A 26,239-nucleotide genomic window follows, 5' to 3' on the forward strand; every position below is an offset into this window, starting at 1 on the left:
TTTTTTTCTAACTTAACAATGGAACCGTCTCCCAGTTTTCCATCATAGAACACTAATTAGAAGCAAAATAATGTCGGGCTGGGGGGCGGAGGGTGAGTGACACACACCTTTAATCCCAGCATTCGGGAGGCAGAGGCAGGCAGATCTCTGAGTTTGAGACCAGCCTGCTCTACAAGAGCTAATTCCAGGACACGTCTCCAAAGCCACAGAGAAACCCTGTCTCAAAAAACAAAAGCAAAATAACTGCTTAATAGTTCTTTAAGCCTTTCATTTCCAAGTTAGAGTAATAGATCTGCTCATGCAGCAGCTTTCACTTTATTAGAACCCTCTAGTCTAGTTTAAGCTACCCTGATACAACCAAGACCTTTGGTTCTTCCATATCACCGCATCACTGAGCGGTTTTATTTTGAGCAGGTTTTGTTTTTGTTTTTTAGACAGGAGGGCCTCATGTAACCCAGGTCGGCCTTGAACTCACTATGTAGTTAAGGATGGCCTCTGCCTTCAAAATACCGAGATTACAAATGTGTGCCACCATACCTGGCTGAGAAAGGGTCTTCCTGCCTCTGCTTCGGTAGCTAGCTGGAATCATAGGTGCTACCATGCTCAACCTATTACCAGCTAATACCCACAATCCTCCACACATCTGGAAACTCTTTGATGCACTAACTCACAGGCAAGGATAGGTTGTGCACCTTTTATAGCTAAGAAAAGTGAAACTCAGACAAAGGCGGCAGCTGTGAAGTTAGGTGGACCAAAGTTCTGATTGATACCTGGACTCTGAACCCTAACATCAGTGAGTACATGAGGAAGCCACTCTCTTCACCGTTCCATCAAACCATCTAATACTCAAATCCAATTTCAAAAAAAGTTGCTAAACTTGTCCTATTTATTTTCCTAGTTCTAAAGTTATGGTGTTGCTACCTCTGCCTCCTGAGTACTGGGATTAAAGGATTGAGCCACCACATGAGGCCTTGGAAAGAAACTTCAAGGGCTGGGTGGGTACACTGCAACTATCCAGTAGCATAAGGCCCTGGGTCCAATCCCCAGAAATGAAGATTAGATAGAGAGAAAGCCCTCAAACATGGCTTCATGCCTCCCCTCACTCCAAACCCTTCCTTGCTTACATCTCCCCTGAGGAAAGATGTCATTTTCTCATGCAGGGAGGCCAATAAAGCAGAGGTCAAAGACACCAGGGTTTTAGATATCAAGTTCTTCAAAATGGAGAAGACATTATTTTTCAAAGATTGTTCTTCTGTGTACATACATACACAAGAATGCCCAACAAGGCTCCCCTAGAGTAGGAGTTTCAGGAGGTTGTCTACTGCGTTCTGGAGACCAAGCCCCAATTCTCTGAAAAAGCAGTAAGCAGCCTCTCCAACCTTAGAGAGATTGAGTAGAGAGCAGAGGCCACTCCAGCTACCCATTTACTGCTCAACACTGGAAAGTCTCCCAGCTCAAATGCACAAGTGTCTTATCTTCACAAGTAATTTAAAAACCTACAGATTTAAATTCAGGGGGAAAAATTCCATAAACTGTCTCTTGCTTTTCTTTCTTTGCTATTTGTTTTTTGAGGCACTATGGATCAATTCTAAATAAGGTTTCTAACAGTAAGGTGTGTTCCAAGACCAGGGCTTACTATGTAGCCCTGACTGGTCAAACTCAGCTGCTTGCCTCTGCCTCCCAAGTATTGGGATTAAAGATAAGCTCATAATGCCCGACTACCATATCAAATATACTCCATCTTCACCTTTTAAATGCTGTTAAATTCTTCTTATTTCCTCAAGTTTAAGGAGCTGGGAATGTACCTAAGTGAACACATTGTAGCAAGTACAAAGCTCTGAAAAGGGAAGAAAAGAGTCAAAAGAAATGGAAGGGAAGCCGGGCATTGGTGGCGCACGCCTTTAATCCCAGCACTTGGGAGGCAGAGGCAGGCGGATCTCTGTGAGTTCCAGGCCAGCCTGGTCTACAGAGCGAGTTCCAGGACAGCCTCCAAAGCCACAGAGAAACCCTGTCTTGAAAAACAAAAAAAAAAAAAAAAAAAAAAAAAAAGAAACGGAAGGGAAAGAAGAGAGTACACAGCAACCGATTGTTCCACACTGAAATTTTAGAAAGATAAACCTACAATGTTAATTTCTCAAATGATGTTGCCCTGAAAAATCATTTCTCAAACTAATACAGGTTAAAAAGCATTGACTCTGAATGTGTAAGCGGTAGACAGAATACTTACAAAGTGAGTTAGCTGGGACTAGAACTCCTGCTCCTACAAAGCTCATGTAATTGAAGCACCGCCCTAATACCAGTCAAGGCACTCATCGGCACATGAATAGCTTTTCTAGTTTTCAAATGTTCACTTTATTCCATATGACACCTAACCACATTATCATTCACATCTGAGGAAGAGATGCCCATGAGACGAACTGGGGAAATGCCGTTCAATTTTACAGTGCCAGGCACCCACAAGTGTAGCACAATGGAGAAATATGGGTGTGATCGCCACTACATTTTACAGAAAATAGCAATAAATTTCAAAAAGTAGTAGATTCACCTGTTCCTTAAAATACGGGTATGCAACTGTTACAAAGCCGTAATAAATGTTTTATAAAATGTAGTTTTATTTTATGTTACTCTGCTGTTACAGAGGGCATAACATTTTCACAAGGCTTTTGGGACTACAGTCAATGATTAGCAAACACAATATAGTGGGTCCCTCTCTCTAAAGACCAATCACTGGACAAACTGGACACCCTCTCACATGTGCACGATCTGCATGGAAAAGTACTGAAGTTTAGACCTGGACTTGTGTACTTTATTTCCCCCTTTCTAGGGTATCAAGAAAGGACATGCATTTTAATTTGCTCAAAGCAATGCTTGTTTTCTGGCAGCAACATGCTACTTCTATTACAAGGTAAAGTGAATACCAGAGCTACGAAGGCAGGAGGTGTAAGTGAATTTTTATTGGGAAGGAAGTTATCAACTCAAACAGCAGCAAATGAAGAATGCATAAAGGAAATTCCTTGTTGTCACAGACGTAACCTCCAGAATATGTGACGTAGGAGACATTTTGATCTGTGACCCCAAGACCGGATGCATTAAGAGCTTTCCCATTTAATCTAACACTTCTGGATTCCTGCTAACAAGGAATATGCAGTACAGTATGGAAAAGTTGCTTCTGAAAGGAAACCCTCAAAGAAGGGCCAGAGAGGGAATGTAGAAATCAGGAAGTTATTATTACAATTACTTTAAATTGTAATGTACTACATTTCCATATCTTCACAGTAATACAAAACACAGCCACTTGCAGAACTGGTTCAGATTACTTAAATACCAAATGCACTGTCAGTCCTCTACACAAGTGTCTGGAAGTTACTCGTGTTTATATGAAATGAAGCTACTGATACTTTTCTACAGCAGTAACTGCACACCAGGAAGGCCGAGACAACACAAATCAAGGATGGAGTTTCCCAAAGCTGCAGTGTGAAAAGACTATAAACAGTTGATCCCATACACATGGATGGGCTTCCTTGCTAGAGGAAATCCAAGTGGAGTAAGGAATGGAGATGTAAAAAGGTTTTCTTGAGGGATGGAGGACGGCTCCTGGATGCCTTTAGTTTTCAGCCCCCTCAGCTGCATCACATTCTTCTCCTGCACTGTCTGACGTCCACAACTACAGAAGAAAAAAAGAAACATGATAAGTCATTACTTCCATTCAGACATTATTTAAGTCCCTCAAGAGAAATCAATCGTTAAGCAATAGAGGGTGATCAAGACGTCCTTTCTCAAAACTGAACACCACCACCCCTTCAAAACTCAGCCTAACAGACATTTACAAAACCACAAGCATATACTCGTATGTACTGTGGGCAGCGCCACCACCTGCAGGGTCCTCCTGGAGCTGCTGCTGCTGACTTCCCTCAAGGATGGATTATGTATGACTCGAAGTGAGAGACAAAACATATTCTCTAGCAGCAAAGAGCAACCTGAGACAGCTCCCAATACCACACAAATAGTTAAGTAATAGAACTGTAATTACAGAATACACAAGGGAAGTGCTGAGATTTCATTTTCCATTCTCAATAGTGAAATGCTTTCCCTGAAAAGAGCATTTAAATATAATTTATGGCCAGTGGTGACCCACATCTTTAATCCAAGAGCTCAGGAAGCAGAGGAAGGTGGATCTGAGTTCAAGGACAACCTGGTCTACAGAGTGAGTTCCAGGACAAAGTTACATAGAGAAACCCCTGTCTTGCCTATATATATATATATATATATATATATATATTACACACACACAAAATTTATGAGACTGATAAAGCAAAAACGATACAAGAAGAAAATTGTGGTCTTGGTGTTTCCAAGTACATGAAGGGCTAACAGAAAAAGTAGCAGATTTACTTTGCACTGAAAGAAATTTAAACAGGAGCGAGTGACCAAGGGTAAGGAGACATAACACACATACATATGTACTAACTGAGTGCTAAAAGCAGAGCCTTTCAATATCTAATTAAGAATACAAAGAGGAAGTTAAAAGTCAACAGACAATAAAATACTAACTGCAATAAGTTCAGAAAATGGATTTTATCAGAACACCAAGATGCTACTTTCAACTTTAGAAAAATTAGGCTCTTAGATTATCTTAAATTACTATAAAGAAACTAAGATAAACAGAATCCCCTCAAGAATTATGCCATATAGTGCTCGCTCCGGCAACACACATACAGAGATTAGCATAGCCCCTGTGCAAGGATGACATGCAAATTCATGAAGTGTTCCATATTTTCCGAACCTCGTAAGCAAAATGAGAAGATGAAGTAGACAATGGATCTTCTCCCTCCCCCCCCCAGCCCCCCCAGACAGGGTTTCTCTGTGGCTTTGGAGGCTGTCCTGGAACTCGCTCTGTAGACCAGGCTGGCCTGGAACTCACAGAGATCCGCCTGCCTCTGCCTCCCAAGTGCTGGGATTAAAGGCGTGCACCACCAACGCCCGGCTAGACAATGGATCTTACTTAAGTTTCTCAGTTCTCAAAGCACAAATCAGAAGAGAAACGTAATTAGGACCAAGACATGAAATATGAAAAATATTCTGTTTGGTTTTCACACGAAGAAGAGTTCTGTTGTTTTTTTCCTTTTTCATTTGGGGGGGCTTTCATGGATTATTGATTTGCCTATTCTTACATTGAGGTATATGTGCATAAAATGGCTATATTTCAAATAGCAAACTTTTTTTAGAAAAAGCATTGGTCATCACATAACTTGTTAATTTAAATTTCTATCAAATATTATTTAACCATCCAACTATTTTCCTTTTAAACAAATACATACTTCTGCACTGGTTATCATATATATATAAAATAATTACACCATAAAGAGAGAACAATGGAATGAAACCAGCTAAAAGGCAGCTAGTCCGGAATCCACGGAAGGCACACACAGTCAGTGTACAGAAGCAGCTGTGTGCAGACCCCGCTTCTGTCTCCTGGGCTCTGTGTTCTGCTGACATCTAAGGATGTCCAGTGCGTCCCCAATTCCCTTCTCAGTGGACTCATCGTCAGTCCAGGAGAACTGAACCACAATCGGGCTAGGAAAACCACATTCACACTAAAAGGAGTCATTTCCCTCAGTTCCCTTCTGTTAAGTCTAAGATTTACTTGAACATACAAAACAATGAGTTCAAGTTTTACCTTTTGTCAATTATCTCCTGCTATAGTTTGGGTCTGAAATGTCCCCAAAGGCCCACATGAACACTGTGACTTGAAACAGGTAGTAGAATTTCTTAGACGAAGTACCAAGTTAGAGAAAGTTGGGCCATTGTGGGAGCGCCCTTGCAGAGGACACTGTGACACACATGTCTTTCCTGTGGCTACCAGGAGAGATGTGGGCTTTCACCACAGATGTTACCACTGAACTATTTAACACACATGGCCAAGTACTATAGACAGAAACCTTTAAAATTCGTGAATCAAACTTGTCTTAAAGTTTAGTCCCAGGCTCTTTGTCACAAGAACTGAACACTAATGTGTCCTTAGCTCCTGTGGTTTTTTTTTTTTGTTTTTCGAGACAGGGTTTCTCCGTATTGTTTTGGAGGCTGTCCTGGAACTCGCTCTGTAGACCAGGCTGGCCTCGAACTCAGAGATCCGCCTGCTTCTGCCTCCCGAGTGTTGGGATTAAAGGCATGAGCCACCAACGCCCAGCCCTTATCTCCTGTTTAAGGTGGGGGCTTCAGAGGTTAAGAGCACTGGCTGCTCTTCCAGAGGTCATGAGTTCAATTCCCAGCAACTAGTGCCCTCTTCTGGCCTGCAGGTATATATGCAGACAGGTTGGCCTGTAGGCATGTCTGTGGGGACATCTTTTTCTGTTCTGGAACACAATCTGTAGACCAGGCTAGCCTTGAACTCAGAGATCTGCCTGCCTCTGCCCCGAGTGGTAGGGTTGGTTAAAGGCGTGTACTTCTTGACTAATGATTGAGAGGGTCTCACCCTGCTATGGAAAACAGCATCCCTGAGAATGTGCTTCTGGTTAATAAAAGAAAGCAGGCTGACAAGTCATGGAGAACAAGTCGGTAAGCAGCACCCTCCATGACCTCTGCTTCAATTCCTGCCTCCAGGTTTCTGCCCTGACTTCCCTCTATGATGAACCACAAATTCCAAGATGAAATAAATCCTTTTCTTCCCAAATGCTTTTGGCCATGGTATTTTATCACTGTAATAGAATACAAACTAAGAACTTATCCATCAGATATTCAAATACACAGAATTCACAAAGTAAACTTAAAAAAAATTTAAACCTTTACAGGTATAGGTATTTTATTTGCACACCATGTGTGTACAGTGGAGGTAATATAAAGGGCCTTAGGTCCCTTAAGACTGGAGTTAGTCCATTGTGAACCACTATGTGTGTACTGAGACTTGAACTCAGGCCCTCTGGGAGAGCAACCAATGTTCCTCTCTAGCCCTACCCAAGTAAACTTTTATTAGAACAAGCTGTTTCCTGTGATTTTAGGAGACTGCAACACCTACAGAATCCTAATTTACTATACATAATTTACCCAGAGAAAGGAAATACTAAAATTACACAAGCTATCTACATTAACTGTTAATCAGCATGCTCAACAAAGTCAAATAATACTAATACTAATACTACTAATAATACTGTGTTTCTACAGGCACAGTACCCTTTCCAGGAAGGTCTGATAAAATATCTCATCACTATGAAGATCTTCCTCCAAACTTTATGAGAGTCTACAGCTCTTCTACAACTGCCTTCCCAAGGACAGGAAGATCAAAATAAAATTACTATTGTTTCTGGAAACAAAGACACACACTAGTGAAATACTCACTGTTAAGTTGTCTCTAAGCAACTGCATGATGAGGGTGCTGTCTTTGTAGGAGTCTTCATTCAGTGTATCGAGCTCTGCGATGGCCTCATCAAAAGCCTGGGAAAGTTAACATTCACAGTGAGCAATACCTTCAGTGACAGGAGCTGTCCAGTCTGCAAATACAGGTAACACCAACTAGGAAGCACCACCTTGGAAGCCTGGTTTAAGATGTTGTGAAGGCTCCTCACTAAAGTCCCTCCCGCCTGGGAGTTCTTTCCTTACCTTTCCTTACTAAACAACTTGCTCTGTTGCCTTTTTTTTTTTTTAAAGAAGAAAAATAAAATAAAAATTCATAACCTGAAACCTGCTGTAAATACTTATAGAAACACATTATCTTGGTTCTTTTACAAGATACACAGTGACTTAACACTTAACACAATTCTTACGAGTGTTAGCATGGCCTTGAGACATTTGGGGAATAGATTCCTAGTGCTCAAATATGGCAGGCACTCCTTTCCAGTTTCTGATACTTCCTTCTAAAGTTACTCACTGACTTCTTTGATCACTTTCCTTGCAGGCTCTACAGGCAGACATTACTAATTAGTAAGAGTGAGTTGTTTACAGGGAGAGGAAGTAGGCAAGACAGTAATAGAAAGAAAACAACGCAAAAAGAAATGGCCTCCCTGAGAATCCAAATACTTCTAAACTTAGTATCTCAAACACACTCAGTCAAAGAGGTACCCCCCAACCCCCCCCCACCTCTCACACAGACCTTACCGTTTTGGCCAGTGTGCAGGCAAGCTCAGGATTATTAAGGATTTCATAGTAAAATACAGAAAAGTTAAGAGCCAGTCCCAGGCGGATTGGATGCGTCGGTTGCATCTCTTTCTTGCTTATATCAAATGCCTCTTGGTACGCTCCTTGGGAATTATCTATCGTTTCTGTGAGTTGGGAAAAAAAAATTTAGACACAACAGCAAAAATATCTAATATATAGCATGCTAACAGCTTTAACATATATATCAACTGAGTCATTCTGAGTCACCACAGCTCTAGTAAATAAAACCTATGGGGGCCAGCAACACAGTCAGTGGGTAAAGATGCTTGCCACCAAGCTTGACAACATAAGTGCGATTCCTGGAACCCACATGGTAGAAAATGTCCTCTGATCTCTATGTGTGTGCTGTGCCATTTAGGCACACACACAATAAAAAACAAAAACAAAAACAACTAAGCACTGGGTGGCGGCGGAGCACGCCTTTAATCCCAGCACTCGGAGGCAGAGGCAGGCGGATCTCTGTGAGTTTGAGGCCAGCCTGGTCTACAGAGCGAGTTCCAGGACAGCCTCCAAAACAATACAGAGAAACCCTGTCTTGAAAAACAAAAAAACAACAAAAAAAGCTTGTCTCAAAATTTAAGTGAGGCTAGGATCACAGCTTGGTGGTAGGGCACTTGCCTAGCTAGCATACATGAGGCCATAAGTTTAATTTCCAGCAAAATGATATTACTAAAAGTTAAAAAAGAACTGGGGATACAGTTTCAGTGGTAGTCTTTGCCCCAGCACACACATACATGTAACACACAGCATCCTATTTTTATGTTCTATATATAACTATGAGAAATATAGAATAACTGATTAAATATATATAAATTGTGGAGCTTATCATAAGTTTGACAAACAAAAAACAAAGTACAAAAGATTAAGCCTACCTGTAATGTCAAAGTATAATTAGAGTTCACCAGAGCCGCGCCCCTTCCCCCTTTTGAGGCAGAGTCTCACTATTGTAGTTAGTCCACACTGATCTAACAACCTTAATGCTACAGCCTCCTGGTGTATTTTCATTTTCGGGAACAAAAAGCAACATTCAATTTTCTTGATATAAAATACTTTGACACAGGGTCTCTCTAAATAGTGTGGCCGTTCTAGAACTTGCTCTGTAGACCAGGCTGGCCTTGAAATCACAGAGGTCCGTCTGCCTCTGCCTCCTGACTTCTGGGACTAAGAATGTGCACTATCATATCCAGCATTAATTTCTTCTTTTCTTTCTTTCTTTCTTTGGTTTTTCAAGACAGGGTTTCTCTGTGGCTTTGGATGCTGTCCTGGAACTAGCTTTTGTAGATCAGGCTGGTCTAATTCACAGAGATCCACCTGCCTCTGCCTTCCAAGTGCTGGGATTAAAGGTGCGTGTCATTATCGCCTGGCTTCATTAATTTCTTAAATATTATTTATTCTTTTTTTTTTTTACAAGACAGGGTTTCTCTGTATTGTTTTGGAGGCTTTCGGTGATTTCTTAAATATTATTTATTCTTTAAAGGGGCTGGAGAAATGAGTCAGTGGATAAGAGCACCAGCAGTTCTTCCAGAAAGACCCAGGTTCAACCCAGCTGGACAGTAGCTCAGTCATCTGTAAACTCTATAGTTTTGGGGCCTCTGAGGGCACGAGGACTCACAGGTGTACGTACACACACACACACCCATGCATTTTCAAGTATCTATACACTGTCTTAATCATCTCCACCCACCATCACCCTCTAAGTCTTCCTAGTGGCTCCCCATCCCCATGCCTTCATGTCCTCTTTCTCTGTTACTAGTAACCCTGAGTCTATCTAATTAGTGCAGCCATGTGGGCATGGGTGTGGAGCAATCCACAGGGTCAAGACCCATCGTTCTTTAAGTTGTAAAGAGCCTGCAAGCCACCTACAGACCCTTGTCCTAAATGCCTGCATTTATCTGTGATGGTTTGAATATGTAATGCTCTAAGACGCACGTGCTAAAGATAGGCTTGTGAGTTTGTGTGACCAAATCAATGGTGGTCCTTTGGTAGGTGGCATTACTGGGAGGGGATGGAAAAACTCTACCATTCTCTAGCTATCCCAAGCCTCTCGCTTGCTGGCAGCACCTAGGCGTGCAGTTCTGCTCCATCATATCCTCAAGTCTGCCTACTTCAGTGTCCACATTAATGAGCTAGTGAGCCATGGGCTGAAATCTCCAAAGCCAAAGACACCTTCTTCCCTTTAAGCTGTTTGTTTCAGATATTTTGTCTCAGTGACAAGTGATTAATTACCTTTTCCCACTTCTTTTTATAAATTGTGCATGTACCCCCAGGTCAGATATACTTACGTTTTCGATCGTCACCACATGCTACTTCAGCAAGATACCGGAAATAATCTCCCTTCATCTTCAGATAGAAGACCTTACTCTCTGGATTAGTTGCATTGGCTATTAAATACTTATCCAACAATTCCTAAAAGAAATACATCAAACACTAATGAAAAGCCATTCGGTCACAGACAAGAACTTCTAACAGTGTATTTCTTGGACCTGAAGTATGTTCTCACAAAGGGTCAAGTTGTTGGGACTCACTTCCCTAGCAGGCCTTGCCCATGGTTTATAGTTAAACAACAATAACAAAAAACCCAGATATATCAATGTTAGTAAGCCATTTACCCAATATTAACTGATACCTGCTTATGTGCCATATACTTGACTAAATACATAAACAAGTCTGGAAAAAAACCCAGAATAAGACTTTTTTTGGGTTTTTCGAAACAGGGTTTCTCTGTAGCTTTGGAGTCTGTCCTCGGGAGGCAGAGGCAGGTGGCTCTCTGTAAGTTCAAGATCAGCTACTCTACAAGAAGCTAGTTCCATGACAGCCTCAAAAACTACAGAGAAACCGTCTCAAAAAACTAAAAAACAGAAAAGAGACTGGAGAAATGGCTCAGAAGTGCTCCCAGAGGTCCCAAATTCAGATCCCAACACCCATTCCAGGGGGCTCACAACTCCAGCTCCAGAGGATCCAATGCCCTGTTTTGACCTGAGGGCACCCTTCCTCACCCCTAACACACACACACACACACACACACTCTAAATAAATAAATAAATAAATGAAGAAAACCAGGTATGGCAGGCAGTGCACACCTATAACCCCAGCACTTGTGAGACAGAAAGATCAAGAGCTGAATGTCAGCTTCAGGTAGACAGCAAGCTCAGAGCCAATCTGGGCTAAATAAAACCATTTCAAAAGTTTAAAAGGAAAAATATCAATTCACATTTACACCAAATGAACTAAAACTTCACTACTACTTAGGAACAACTAAAAAATATTTTTATTATAACGTGTCTCATGTATACTTGCACCTTCAGGGGCCAGAAAAGGGAGCCAGAACCCCTAGAGTAGGAGTTATAGTTGGTTGTGGGCCTCCTGATATGGGTGCCGGGAAGTTAACTCCACATCCCAGAAGAGTAATTGTTCCCAAGTGCCGAGTCATCTCTCTACCTCCTAAGAGCAGTCCTTTGAACAAACAGATGTTAACTGTAACAATCTCATCTATGCCCAAGTGATGGACACACCTTTGATAGTTAGAGCTTCCCCTTAAAGGAAGGGTCACCTCCTTCCTTTTCCTATTACTTCTTTCAAATAGTGCCCCCTTTAGCTAATAGTAAGGCTTTCTTAAGTATCTTAAAATGAAGTTGTTACATAATATACATCTACACAGATAAAACAATATGAATTTCACTATCTGACATTTCATATATCCAAACCATAAACAGTGTGACCAGATGTGTAGCCCTAAGAATTACAAAGAATGTAACTAACTACCAACTGTCAAGTGTCATTACAAAACATGTACAACTGCTTCATTTTAATTAAGTTACATACTATGTGTAATTGTTTTGCTTATTGAAATATTATAAATTAGAGCCGGGCGTTGGTGGCACACGCCTTTAATCCCAGCACTCGGGAGGCAGAGGCAGGCGGATCTGTGAGTTCGAGGCCAGCCTGGTCTACAAGAGCTAGTTCCAGGACAGCCTCCAAAGCCACAGAGAAACCCTGTCTCGAAAAAAGCCAAAAAAAAAAAAAAAAAAAAATATAAATTATATCTAAGTATTTCAGTGGAATGAATACTGAGCCATTATCCTATCTATCCTGGAATCAGGCAGGACTAAGTTCCAATAGTTTAATATTTTCTACAAAATACTTTTTAAAAACTTCTGTAATGCATGTTAATTCTTAAGTATTAATTTAGAAGAGCTTCTAAATATTTTCTTTGTATTTTTCCTATACAAAATTCAGTACAGTGCCTAACATGCATATATTTGTTTGTCAAATGCGTATCAGCCATACCTTGGCAACATGCTGAAATGGAGTTAACAGAAACAATTTCATATAAGGTATGATACTGGAAAGGCACAGTGCTTTTCTGGAACTTGTGAGGGAAAATAATAGTCACCCCATTCTGTTTTCTGCCTCCTTAGGGTAAATTGAAAAAAAAAAAAAACTCAAAATGGCAGGTCCAAATTCAAATCTAACATGTCTTCCTCCCTTATTCTGATTTTGCACACAAACACCAATTTCTGAATAATGGACAATATACATGTACTTGACATAAAATACGGAAGTGAAAAATAAAGTTCTCCCTACAATTCCTTAGACATCTGGGTCTTCAATTCCTGAAAGGCAGCAATTACTAGTTTCTTTCATGCTTTTCCAGAAATTCACAAAGTATTTGGATCCACTTGTTCTTCTACACGTTAGTCTCTCCATATAGTAATCCCTCTGATATCGAGTACTTGGGAGGCAGAGGCAAGAGAATTTCTGTGAGTTCAAGCCAGCCTTGTCTACATAGCAAGTTCCAAGACAGCCAGAACTACATAAAGGACCCTGTTTCAAAAACAAACACATAATTCTTAAACTATTGAAGTTAAGTAATGAATGAATATCATTTTATTTTATTTTGCATAAGCTCTTTTCCTGATATAAAATAATTTTTTAAAATTTGAAAAGAAATGAAATCAGGAGGAAAGAACAAATAAGTTGAGGAATATGCATCAGTTACCTTTTTCCTCTTATTTTTCAGTGTTGTGCCAGTGTTTATTATACAGACCCAGGGGAAAGGAGGGGATCAATCCCCTTGCCATAGTTTCTCTTAGCCAGCTAGGCCTTTGCACCTTAGATGGGGTGGGGGTGAGGAGGTGGTGAGCCAAGTCTAGTTTCAGCAGCAAGAAAGGTAATCAGTGTTCCCTACCGTAGGCAACAGGCTCACGGTATCGGTTCTGCCTCTTCACCACAAACACGTGTCCTGACAGTCACCAGAGCATGTGTTCACAGACCACAGACAGGCACTTCAAAGGGACATTTGCGCCATGGTGCAGGCAAAAGCCACAGGCTGTGCTGACCTGCTCTGAGATGGCCCTGGCTGCCTGTTCATCAGTCTCAAGGTCTCCAGATGATGCCTGCACTGGACCCTGGCTCAGCACCAGGTACCCAAGCTGATCTGGAACTTGCTTCAGCACATGGGTCAGTGCAGAAGTCATAACAGCCTTAGTTACTTTTCTAGTTCTGTGATGAGGCACTATAACCAAGGCAACTTACATATGCGCCCATGGGGGCCATGCTCACTCAAAACACCACAGGGTACTTGCTTCAGCAGCATATACACTACAATTAGAAAAGAAAGGGATGGGAGAACATAGCTGTGACATCTATTACCCAATTAGCTGCCAGAGTTCATTCAGTAGGTCTGGCTGGTATCCCCATCTTAGGATCCCTCCTGAGGCTGGCCGCACACTCAGAGAGTAGCATACTGATAGAGGGCAGGGCATGTTTGCATCACAGTACTACACCCTTCAAACAACTTCTTAAGGAAAGGAAACTTGGAGATTGGGGAGACAAAACATTTTAGAATAAAAAAGACAAAATCTTTCAAAGAAAATTAGCAAAGCAGAAAGCATACTCAAAAAACTATTCAGAACACACATTTTTTTTTTTTCAATATTCCAACAGAGACTGGAGACCAGCTCCCTGGGAATCCTTCAGGCCCCCAGTAGCAGGCCAGGATTGCGGAGGCATACAGCCTCAGGGACTGAACAGCTACCAGATTTTTGATCTCTCTTTCTAGTATAAGACAGCCACTGCTGGAGTACCCAGACCACACCCAGTAAGCCAGTGCAATAAATCTCCAATATATAAGTTCACTCTATCAGTTCTGCTCTTGGGGAATCCTGACTAATGCACCAAAATACAGATGTTCACTTGAGATATTCATGGGCATGAAATGATTAGTGCCCATGCTAACAGTTCACAAGCCCATTCCACTGACAGTTCTGTATTTCAGTCTCTTTTATCTACAATGTTACTGATAATCTACCTCACCAATGCTGGTAAAGATTGACTGAGTTAATAAAACACTAGTTGGCACTTACCTACAATGCATGGACAGTAACTATCCAAAAGGCTGACTGTATTCTAATTATGGACAAGTAGATCAGTCACTGGGACTTTCACCTAAAATTTTACTGTTTTGAGACAAGATCATGTAGTCCAGACTCCTAAGTGGCCTGGAAATGATTATGTAGCTAGAAATAACCTTGAATGTCTGGCGTCCGTTTCTACCTAGATGACTGGTGTGAACCACCAGTTTCCATGGTACTAGGCTACTGTAGGTGTTACACAAGCACTCTACCAACTGAGCTGCAGCTACAACTCCTTTTCTAAAACTCTGCCTTCCAAATCTAACCTACCATTTATTATCCTGTTTTCTCTGATGGAGAACACTAGCTGACTTAGCCAGAAAGCTGGTGTTACCTATTGCTTCCTTTGGCTTTTTCCCTGCTGCCTTCCATATAGTCACTGAAGTCCCAAAAGTAATTTTCTCCTTAAGTGAAGATGCACTTAGAAACCTCAGACAAGGAAGCATATGTACATTACGGCAACGCCTATTTCCTCTCTTAGCTATAAATCACTAACTGAATCTAGATTTTATATATGCCTATGAAATATACATGTATAGTAAATTCTTAAGAACTTAATACTTGTTGGGCACTGGTGGTGCACGCCTTTAATCCCAGCACTCAAGACGCAGAAAGAGGCAGATCTCTGTGAGTATAAGGCCAGCCTGGCCTACAGAATGGGTAACAGGACTACAAAGAGAAACCCTGTCTCAAAAAACAACTACCACCAACAAAATGAACTTAAGACTTAAATACAGTCTAAGCACATAAACAGATTATCAATATAGATGAATCTTTCACAACAGTGGGAATCATGGAAACAGGAAAGAGACAGACACTAAAGAAAAAAAGACCCAATGGTCTGCAGTGAATCACAGTCAATGTACAAAACAAATACATTCCAGCTGTGGAGATGATGCTTTAAAAACATTTCAGAAGCCATCCAGTTCCCTTTGTTCTAATGCCAGTTAGTCTAAACAGCTTCCTTATTATGACTGGATCCAGAGAGTTTCTCTGCCTCCTTACTGAAAATACACTGGTCATGTCAGCACCAGCACTAGCATTTGTGTTGCTGCTCTATGTAAATGAGTCAAACAACTTTCTTAGTCACAAGCACTTGACTACTGTTATCTATACTTGAAAGATGACTCCTCTTAGTTATGTCTGAGCTTCTAAGGCAACACCACACTCCAGTAAACTGATCCCTCCAATTTCATATACTACCCCACCCCTACCTGCAGTCTGACTATAGTGCATGAGTACCCCGACACACGTTTCTACCAGATTTAATATGCCCTAAGTAGAAATAAATGCATTTCCAAACCTATGTCTATAATTACAGTACTTATTTGTACTAACTACCCACCCTGCCTCCTTGTCATCCAGGCTCATCCCCCCACCTCTACTTCTCACTCATGTGAACTCCTGTAACTCAGGACCTCTACCAATCCTTATCCCAAGGTGGAAAGGATCAGTACCTGAAAAAATGTTGTTGAGCCTCCTTAGCTCCCACTGTGCTTATTAAAATTCAAAAGCATTCATTAATGCCTCTCTGGGGACAGGGGATGAACATTAGTGTTTGCATAGACAGACACCTAAATTTTGGGATTTGACTCTAATAGTAACACAAGACCTGACACCTAACAGCAGCTAGACTAGTTGTTAAATGAATGCCATGAGTGAATGGGAGCTGTCATCACAATGTCAGAGACTTAGTACTACTCAGGTCCAACAGAGCATGCACCACCCTAGCTACTATGAAAACAATTAACCAGAGCGGCCATGAAGTCAACTGGCTATTTGTGATCAAAAGAACTAAACCCCAAAGATGAACAAAGGAAAAAAAGCAGCTACACATAAAAGCAGAAAAATGCCCCTTCCATAAAGATATTTCAATTGCAAATCTCTAAATCCTTTCTCCTGGCCCATAAAATCTCCAGCCACAAACACAGGCAAAGTTAGACTAGGATTAGTATCAGGATCTGCCTCACAGAGGATAGGACAGTCCTTTTCATGAACATGGTGTACTCCCTATATATACACACACAGAGACAGATGGGCAGCAATCAGAAGGGAGGGAGAGAGGAAGGTACAAAAGAAGAAAGAGGAATAGACAAGACAGAAACACACCCACACCCCAAAGATGCTCTGTGTAAAAACTGCAGTTTGCCCTTGTCTCTTCAAAGCCGCTGCACCAATTCTAAATTTCCTCAGAAAAAAAAAAAGTCATGTCTGGCTTCTGCTGTATCCTCATGCTGGCAGTGAGTACCTAGTAGCTATAACTGTCATGTAAAATGTTACACGGTCTCTCAAAGACTACAGATATACATGAAAAATATCCTCTGTACTTACCAAACACCAGTGCTTATACTTTGCTCTTCGGCCACAGAATTTCAAGGGAAAGGATACATGATTGTAAGGAGGATGGGAAAGATTTTGATTTAGTCCTAACTAACCAAACTGGACAGAGACTCTGATACCTAATACAAAGGAAGCTCAATAACAAATAGGTCAAAATAGCTTGATTAGATTACTAAACATAGGTCAAGTTCTGCTACAAACTACAAGACTACTAAAGGACAGGAAATGCCCTATTCTAGCAAGGACACCAATGTACTTTCGTTTGGCTTGCCTTTTGTTAAAGCAGAAGGGTAGAATTTGCACTATGCTTTAATTATCATCTGTGGCTATCCACCATCAATGCAGCTGTAGTACATGGACTCCTTAGAGCCGTGTCCATCAGCTCTCTCTCAGGGCATCCAATGAAAGGGCACTGTTAACCACAACCCGCACAGTCCACACAGAGCAATGATCGCCCTACAAAGTTCCTTCCTGCCCCTGTCCATCCCAGCCTCTACTCCTACATCACTTTTGTTTCTCATCGGTCTCACTTGTTTTGGGATTTAAATAGAATTATGTTTTATTTTTTTCATGAAAATTTTAACTTGGCAATTTTTCAAATAGTCTATTCTTTTATTGTGAGAAGTATTCCATGACTAACATACTGCTATTTATTATCTATTTTCCTTATGGATTGTTTCCAGTTTTCTGCTCTTAGAATAAATTTGCTACAGATTTTTCTAAAACAAACAAACAAACAAACAAAAACTTGTTTTTCGAGACAAGGTCCCCTTGGCCAATCTGGAACTTTCTCTGTAGACAAGGCTGGTCTCAAAACTCACAGAGATCCATCCACCCACCTGCTTCTGTTTCCCAAAGCTGGGTTGGACTATAAAGGCATGCCCACCACCACCCAGCCTTTTTTTGGGGCACCAATGAACACCACGAAGGTGTAAGGGAAGCACCATTGCATCATTTACAGGACGTAAAGAGAAGAAAGCTTACTGTTCATTCACTGCCCCTTTTATTAGTCTACAGGTTATGTTCCACAACATAAAAGGTGGCAGAGGATGCAGCAGAATGACTGTCTAGTATATATAAAACCCTGCATTTGGGATTCCTAGCACCACATAAAATTGCATGTCTGTAATCCCAGAACTCCAGAGGTGAAGGCAATCATTAAATGGAAAGTTATCCTTTTTAAAAAGGTAGATCCATACCACTCCCTCCCCCTAAATGTAGCATTTTTTTTTTTAGAAAGGGAAGTAGTGGCATAGAATGTAGCTCAGAAGCTGAGAACTTAACTGACAAGCACTACAAAACACGAGTAACAAAGAATCAACAGAAAAGAGCTGTGCCCATATGCCCAGTGGAGAGCACATGGGCTAGTTTTGGGCTAGGGATGTTCAGTGGAATGCTTGCCTCATATGGAGTAAGTACAAGGTTCATCCCAGCGTCTTCTGTTGGCACACGCCTATGCCAGTTACCCCAACACTTGGGAGGTAGAAGCAGAAGTTCATTCTCAGCTACACAGCAAGTTTGAGGCCAGCTTAGCTATATGAAAACCCTCTCAAAACCATGTGGCTCTGATGCCACCAAACTATTCAGACTCTTTAAGAAATAAAACAGCAAGTTTACGAATTTTCTCAATCCATTATATCAATTGAAGGACTAAAAGTATAAGCAGAGGTCAGATATGATAAGCACTTTAGTTGTCATATAAACGGCTAACTTGTGGGAACTTTATTTTCAAAGACTTAACCCTGTAGGTGGGAGTCTTTTGTTGGGACCACAATCAGCTTTGTTTCCCCAGAGCCGCTTCCAAATAACCACTCAGAGACTATTTATTCATTATAAATCCTCAGCCAAATACAAATAGACTCTGGGAGCCCATTCCACATGGAGGGATGCTCTCTCAGCCTGGACACATGGGGGAGGACCTAAGTTGATGATATGGCAGACTCTGAAAATCCCTCATAGAAGCTTTTACCCTCCCTGGGGAGTGGAGGGGGGATGGAGTGGGGTGGGAGTTGGGAAGATTGGGGAGCCGGGGGAGGAGGGGAGGGAGAGGGAACTGAGAGTAATATGTGTAAAAAGATAAAAAAAAAAAAAGGAGGAAAAAAAATCCTTGGCCAATAGCTTAGGCTTGTTAGTAGCTAAATCTTACAACTTACATTAACCCATTTACATCACTCTCCATTCGGCCACGTGGCATTACCTCTCCATCTTGCACCTCCCATTTCCTCTCCGTGTCTGGCTGGTGACTCATCTCACTCTGTCCTCCCTCTTCCCAGTGTCCTTAGTCTGGTTCTCCCACCTAACCTAATCCTGTCCAGGCCAGTCAGCTCCTTTATTAGACCAATCACAGCAACACATATTCACACAATGTAAAGTAATATTTCACACCAGGCAGTGGTGGCACACACCTTTAATCTGTCATTCTGACTGTGTATAGATAGACGATTACTGAAGATATACAGTTTTGGAATGGGCAAGTTTGAGTTGTCTCTGTAATTGAGCTATGTGTTCTTCCCCATGTTGTTTATAATAGAGAAAAACCTAAGCATTAAGTGAAACATTAAATTATGGAACACTTAAACACAACAGGGTTCTAAAAAACCATGGACCACATACTCCAACTATCAACAGTTACCCAGAGGGGGGATGATAAGAACAGCACCTGCAGCATGCAATGCGTACTTTTCTCTGTCTTCCTTAGGAGACCAAAGCTATGAGTTTATTCCTTCCTGTGTGACAAGTTTGTTAAAAAGATCTCAGGGCATCAATCATAAAATGACTTTTGAAAGGAGCTGATAAGTAAATTTCTTAGGGCAATATCCAGCAGTCTTGTCTATTTTATTTATCATCTATCCACAAGGTAGTGTGCGCGCGCACGCATGCACACGCACACACTCCTCACTTCCAGGTTCTGACAACCAAAAAAAGTCTCCAAATGTTGCCAAAAGTGTATCATGATTGATAAAAACCTAGAGGCAGATAGATATTGGGGTGAAAGCTGAAGATCAGAAAAGCAAAGAGCCAAGCCACTAGAGAGCTCTTACCTCTACCAAGGCTCAGACCAAAGGGGGGGGTCCTGTCCTCAGCATGACTACAGGCTGCAATGCTGTCCACCAAAAACCTCAGGTGCTCAAGACAGCGCTGAGCTCCTGCCTTATGGCCTCTCTAGTGGTCGGATCAAAGGTGTGAGCTTGTTTTTCTTCGAGACTGATTCACTCTCACGTAGCCCAGGGTGGACTTGGAACTCACTAAGCTCCATCTACCTCTGTCTCTCCACTGCTGGGATTAAAGGTGTGGCCACCACTGCCAGTTCTCTATGGCTAACTAGTGGCTCAGGGGTTTTTATATGGTTAACATGTGGTCGGCTCCACGCTCTGATCTTCAGGCTTTGTTAAATCAAAACCACCACCCAAAAGTCCCACAGCATGGAAAGGGTAAAATAACCTGGTTGAGAAATACTGATCTACACTAACATTCCATTCCATTTTACTTTCTTCTCCCATTGCTGCAAGAGAGTCCATGGACATGCTAAACATGGACAGTACTATACCCAGTTTTCCCCCACTAAAAACAAAACCTGTAAAACTCTTGGCACCAAGGAACAAACGTAACTCAAGGGCAAAGCACCAAAAATAAAAATGTGTCATATCCTGTATGTAAAACAAGAATTCTATAAGCCAGGCAGTGGTGGCACACACCTTTAATCCCAGCACTCAGGAGGCAGCATGGTTGCGCACGTGTGTGCCCGTCCTTAGTAATGTAATACAAGTTCAAGTCATTTTGCTTAAAGATTTGCCTTCTCCCTCCCAAGTTCTTTGTGTTAATTCTATATTTAGTAAAATGCCCAAACTCCAACACAGAAAGTCACACTGTGGTCTACAACGAGTCACCACACATTTAGGAACTGTTCATTTCATGTGGAGGCACAGAGCTTGGGTTCAAATCTTTTTTTGTTTTTGTTTTTCGAGACAGGGTTTCTCTGTGGCTTTGGAGGCTGTCCTGGAACTCACTTGGTAGTCCAGGCTGGCCTCGAACTCACAGAGATCCGCCTGCCTCTGCCTCCAGAGTGCTGGGATTAAAGGCGTGCGCCACCAACGCCCGGCGGGTTCAAATCTTTGCTCTACTCTTTACTCACTTTGTGATCTTGATGAAGCTGCTAACTTTCTTACACTTCAGCTTTCTCAACTTTAAAGTAGAAATACTAACAACTTAGAGAATAAATAAACAAAATGTTAAAGTACAGAGCCTGCTTGTTTGCCTAGCATTCAAGAGACCCTAAATTCAATCCTCAGTATTGAGAAGACACAAAGACAGACAGGCACACAGACATACAAGATACTACTATATCCAACTATATCAAGGAAAACAAATTGCTGGAAGTAGAGCATACACTTGAGAGATAGTGGCAGAACATCAAGAGTTGTCAAGACGGACATCAGCCCCACTACCTCCCATTTTACCTACAAACCTCTAACAGAGGCACTATCCGCAACTTACAGATGAAGAGTCACTGCTCTGTCACTGCTCAACAAAGCATAAGGAGTTAAAAGCTGCCAAATCCCAAGCCAGGCCGCAGTGGTGCACACCTTTAATCTAGAACTCAGGAGGCAGACCTCTGAATTTGAGGCCAGCCGGGTCTACAGATGATTTCTAGGACTCAAAAATCAAAAAAACAAGCAAGCAAGCTGCCCACCCATTCCAGAGTCCTTAATTTTCCTATTTTATACAGAAAACTGCATTAAGATTAAGATCTATGATTACTAATGATCAAGAAAGAATACATGTTTTAGACCAAATTAATGACCAACATGAGCTATATTTTCATTATAAGAGGTTAATTTAGAACGTAACTAAATTTAAGATTATCACTGAAATAAGGTTATACAGCTGCTATTGAATCACAGCTTTCCAAACTGCATATATTTTTACTTTATGTGATTCTCTTTTGCCCCCCCCCATTTGAAACAGGAGAGGTTTAGTAATACAGGGTAGCTTCTGATTGAAATCCTGTCTCTGCCTCCTAAATACTAGGGTTAAAGATACATACTTCTCCCCTCAATGTACTTGAGGTTTTTTTTGTTTTGTTTTGTTTTTTTGGTTTTTCGAGACAGGGTTTCTCTGTATTGTTTTGGAGGCTGTCCTGGAACTCACTCTGTAGACCAGGCTGGCCTTGAACTCACAGTGATCCGCCTGCCTCTGCCTCCAGAGTGCAGAGATCTGGCTGCCTCCCTGAGTGTTAAGACTAAAAAGGTGTGTGATACCAGGTCCAGCATTTGACTTTTTTTCTTTTTCTTTTCTTTTTTTTTTAAAGGTTAGCTCTTGCTGCTCCCAAAGCTGGTTTCAAACTCTCAAACCCAACCTCCCAAACGGCTCAGATTACAGGCACATTACCACTGCACTTGTCTCTGGCTCCTGCTTTTGTTTTATTTTCTCCCCCTTTGAGACAGGATGTCACAGAATCTAGGTAAGCCTCAAACTCACAATATAGCATAGGTTGATGCTTCTACATTCACTTTCCAAGTACTGGGATTACAGGCATGGGCCACCAAGCAGAGCTTTATTTTCAAAAGGATTATAGTATTGACTGCATTATACTGAAACCCATCTACAGAAAGGCTAGGAGAGGGTACTATAGCTAGATAGAGGCTAACCTGTATGCACCTCAAGTGTCTGACTCTTGTCCAAGGTCTATAAATGACAGACTTTGTTCTGAGTCCCAGAGGGGACTTGACGAATCCATCTGATTTATTTCATCTGCTCTTCACATCAGGTTCTGAACTGCTCCAAAAGTTTTGCACTGCTAATAACCACTGCTTGACTTGACTTAAACTTTGCTCTCACCAACATTCAGGTCATTCATGACTTCTGCACCACTCTTCCCAAAGCCATCACAAGTCACTACATTTCCACCATTTTATTTCTCTTTGAAGAGGTTGTCTTTAGTTACTTTACTACTAATGTAAGAAGACCCCATGACCAAGACAACTTAGAAAAGAGAGTGCTTGTTTGAGGCTGACACTTTCATGATCATGGTGGAGAGAGCACATAGCAGGCAGGCCTGATGTTGTAATACTAGTTGTGAGCTTTTGTTTTGAGACAGGGTTTCTCAGTGTAGCCTTGGCTGTCCTGGAATTCAGAGATTCACCTACCTCTGCCTCCCAAATGCTGAAATTAAAGGCGTGCCCTACCACAAGACAAAGTGCTAACTATGACTAACAGCCCCAGAAACAATTCCTCAACAAGACCACACCTCCTAATCCTTCCCAACATTTCCACCAACTGGAGGACCAAGCATTCAAATAGATGGGACTATGGTTTGAATGGAACGACAGCAGCCATGAGTTCGATTCCCAGTACCATAACAAGAAAACCCCAAACTTCAATCTAGCTCCCCCCTTTGACCTGCCCTTACCAGTTATGGTTTCTACTAACAAACCACCCTCTAGTCACATAAAAAGTCTTCCTGTAAGTTCCAACCAGAATTCTCCCCATTGGCCTGGAAGGATGACAAGCCTGTTTCCAACACTGCTCTCTCCCTCAATGTTCACCCTCAAACCTACTGCATCTCTGCTGAAGTCTTTTTCCTTCTAACTCTACTACTGGCCTCTGGGCAATGCATTCTCATGGGTGGTACACACACATATATGCAGGCAGAACACACACAAACAATCTTTTTGTTTTTTGAGACAGGGTTTCTCTGTATTGTTTTGGAGGCTGTCCTGGAACTCGCTCGGTAGATCAGGCTGGCCTCAAACTCAGAGATCCGCCTGCCTCTGCCTCCCGAGTGCTGGGATTGAAGGCGTGGGTCACCAATCTTTAAAAAATAGAACTATATGAGCTGCAAGATGGAATAAATATTCTTTTGGTTCAGAATTAAACTGTTAGAGAACATAAAAAAATCTGGTAATTCCGAGCTGCATGGGCAAATAAACCACAAAGGGGTAATGGCAGCCATCAATAAGAGCTATTAAAACCTGCCACTATTATCCAAGTTGGCAGCTTTCATATAACTCAGACCAATGAGTTGTCTCCTCTATGCAAGCGGGGCAGAAGAAAACTTACGTTAACAAACATCTCACTTGTCTTTATAAAGCAACAGAGCTTTTCAGAACTTTACTATTAACTGTCCCTAACATCTGTATCTACCTACTATGATTTTGCTCAGATAATCTCGTTTTAGAAAAAAACGGCTGGTCTACAAGATCGAGTTCCAGGACAGCCTCCAAAACAATACAGAGAAACCCTATCTCGAAAAACCAAAAAAAGAAAAAAAGGAAAAAAAAAAGAAAAAGAAAAAAGAGAAAATGGGTTAAGTTTTACACAACATGGAACAGAAGGTCTAGGTTCCATTGGTTTGATGTGACAAAGGAAAGGCTGGAAGGGAAGAGTTAATTTTTTTCCTTCTCTTAGTTAAAATCACCAATCTTGCATGCTTGCCTTTCAAAGGGCACCTAAACCCAGTATGGATCGACCAGTGTCAGCTCCAGGCAACTCTCATAAAGGTGGCATACAAAAAGCAAACCCAGCAGTCACCCAACACTGCTGTTACTGCATCTGAACGAGCACAGGATTCTCTCGGCAGCACGAATATATCTGACACTCCACGACACGCTACCATTTAAATTTTAGAAACTTGCTTTACTGACGAAAGACATGTATGAGAGAATGATGACCAAGCTTTAATAAAAAACCGCTCCCTCTAATATGGATGAATCACAAGTGTTACCACCCCTGCTAGGACTGGACAGCTCAAAACCTGGAAAGCTTTCCTTGCCCGGTTCACACCAGAAATGACTGCATTACAACATGCCCGGGCCCAAGAGAGGCAACAAAGAAAGAAACTGCTAAATAATGAAAGTGACCAGGACATTGTATTCTTTAGATTTGTCTGTATCTTTTTCGTTTAGTGATCCCCCCCCCCCCCACCTTTTCGAGGGAAGGGCTCAACACACTCTCACCTGAAAAATTAAGCTATATTTAGTTTCCCATGCCTAAGTCTGGGGGGAGGGGAAGCATACTAGCATGCCCAGGTTAAAAGTCCCCGTGCCTGCCTTCCCTCTGTAAGGTGAAGCCCCCATTGTGACTGGTCGCCCGGACTTGACGACCCAGTCAGTCTCCCGGCACAAGGTTAAACAGATCTTTCTCAGTCTTGCGCAAGCCCACGCAGATGTCCCCGGGTTTTTTTTGTAATCCAGAGCCTGGGAAAAGACTTACTCGCCCTTGGGGTGGCTCTGAAACGAGGTCTGAAGGGAACCAGGGGCTCATTTCACAAACTCTCCACCCCAACGGCTGACCACCACCCCGGGGGCACGTCACAAACGGGTCTCGGCTCCCGCCGCCCCGCCGCGGCCGACTCTCGACTCACCAGGACCGTGGTGCAGATGGACCTCAGCTCCGACTCCACTTTCTCCCGATAGTCCTTGATCAGCTGCAACTTCTTGTCGGAGGTGTCGGTCTTCTGCTCGATGCTCGAGATGACCCTCCAGGCGGACCTGCGGCCCCCGACCACGTTCTTGTAGGCCACCGACAGCAGGTTGCGCTCCTCGTTGGACAGCTCGGCGCCCTGCTCCGTCACGGCTTTCATGCAGGTGGCCATGTCGTCGTAGCGCTCGGCCTGCTCGGCCAGCTTGGCCTTCTGGATCAGTTCGGTCTTCTCCATGGCGAAGCGAGGGCGAGCGCCGAGCCGGATCCGGGAGTCCTCCTGAGAGCCGCCAGGGGCGGGGCAGGGCGGCGCCGGCGAGGACAAAAAGGAGCGAGGGGGAGAAGCACGTCAGACAATGCGGCCGGACGCCCGCTTTGTCTCGGCGCACGAGGCCGCGTCCTGGGGCCTCCTGCGGGGCCGCCGCCTTCCGCGCGCCCCCTCCGGCCGGCTCGCCCGCCCGCCCGCCGCGCCTCCCCGAGGCTGGAGCGCGGGCCCCGCCCGGCCCAAGATGGAAGCGGCCGTTGGCTCCGCACCTTCCCGTCCCAGCCCGTCCCTCGGGCGCGCGCGGTGACCGCAGCCCCGAGGATCGCGCCCCGCCAACCCCCGGCCCCGGTCCCTTGCGACGACGGCGGCCGCAGGGCTGCGCCCGGACTCACCTTCTAGTCTCCGCGGCCGCGACGCGAGTCCCACCACTTTGATCTGCCTTGGGCTTTAGCCGAGGACCCTCCCGTCTCAGCCTAGCGCGGAGCCGACAAGCGCGTTTTGGACCAATAGCGTTCTGCAGCTCCCCGGGGAGTCCCGCCTCCGGTCCCTCCACTGGCCAATGAGAAGCGAGCGCGCGGAAGGGGGCGCGGGGGGCGGGGCGGGAAGCGAAGCGGAGGCTCGGAGGGTGGGTCGGCCTGGGTAGGTTCGGTTGGCC

The 26,239-nt window shown here is 42.9% G+C and overlaps 1 protein-coding gene and 2 pseudogenes across 1 annotated transcript; 1 reads left to right on the forward strand and 2 right to left on the reverse strand.

Annotated features, from left to right (window-relative positions):
- Positions 1-2,592: 2,592 nt before the first annotated feature.
- Ywhaq (tyrosine 3-monooxygenase/tryptophan 5-monooxygenase activation protein theta) lies at positions 2,593-26,131 on the reverse strand. The gene is made up of 6 exons (XM_040730663.1): positions 25,977-26,131; positions 25,264-25,599; positions 10,431-10,554; positions 8,089-8,252; positions 7,333-7,428; positions 2,593-3,664 (listed from the first exon to the last, which is right to left on the reverse strand). The coding sequence occupies exons 2-6, from the start codon at positions 25,555-25,557 to the stop codon at positions 3,605-3,607; spliced, it is 738 nt and encodes a 245-aa protein (XP_040586597.1). The 5' UTR covers positions 25,558-25,599; positions 25,977-26,131; the 3' UTR covers positions 2,593-3,604.
- On the forward strand, positions 4,679-4,778 carry LOC121133881 (annotated as a pseudogene).
- On the reverse strand, positions 12,177-25,251 carry LOC121133761 (annotated as a pseudogene).
- Positions 26,132-26,239: the final 108 nt, after the last annotated feature.

Source organism: Mesocricetus auratus, unplaced genomic scaffold (genome assembly GCF_017639785.1).
Source record: "Mesocricetus auratus isolate SY011 unplaced genomic scaffold, BCM_Maur_2.0 Super-Scaffold_100024, whole genome shotgun sequence".
NCBI classification, from domain to species: domain Eukaryota; kingdom Metazoa; phylum Chordata; class Mammalia; order Rodentia; family Cricetidae; genus Mesocricetus; species Mesocricetus auratus.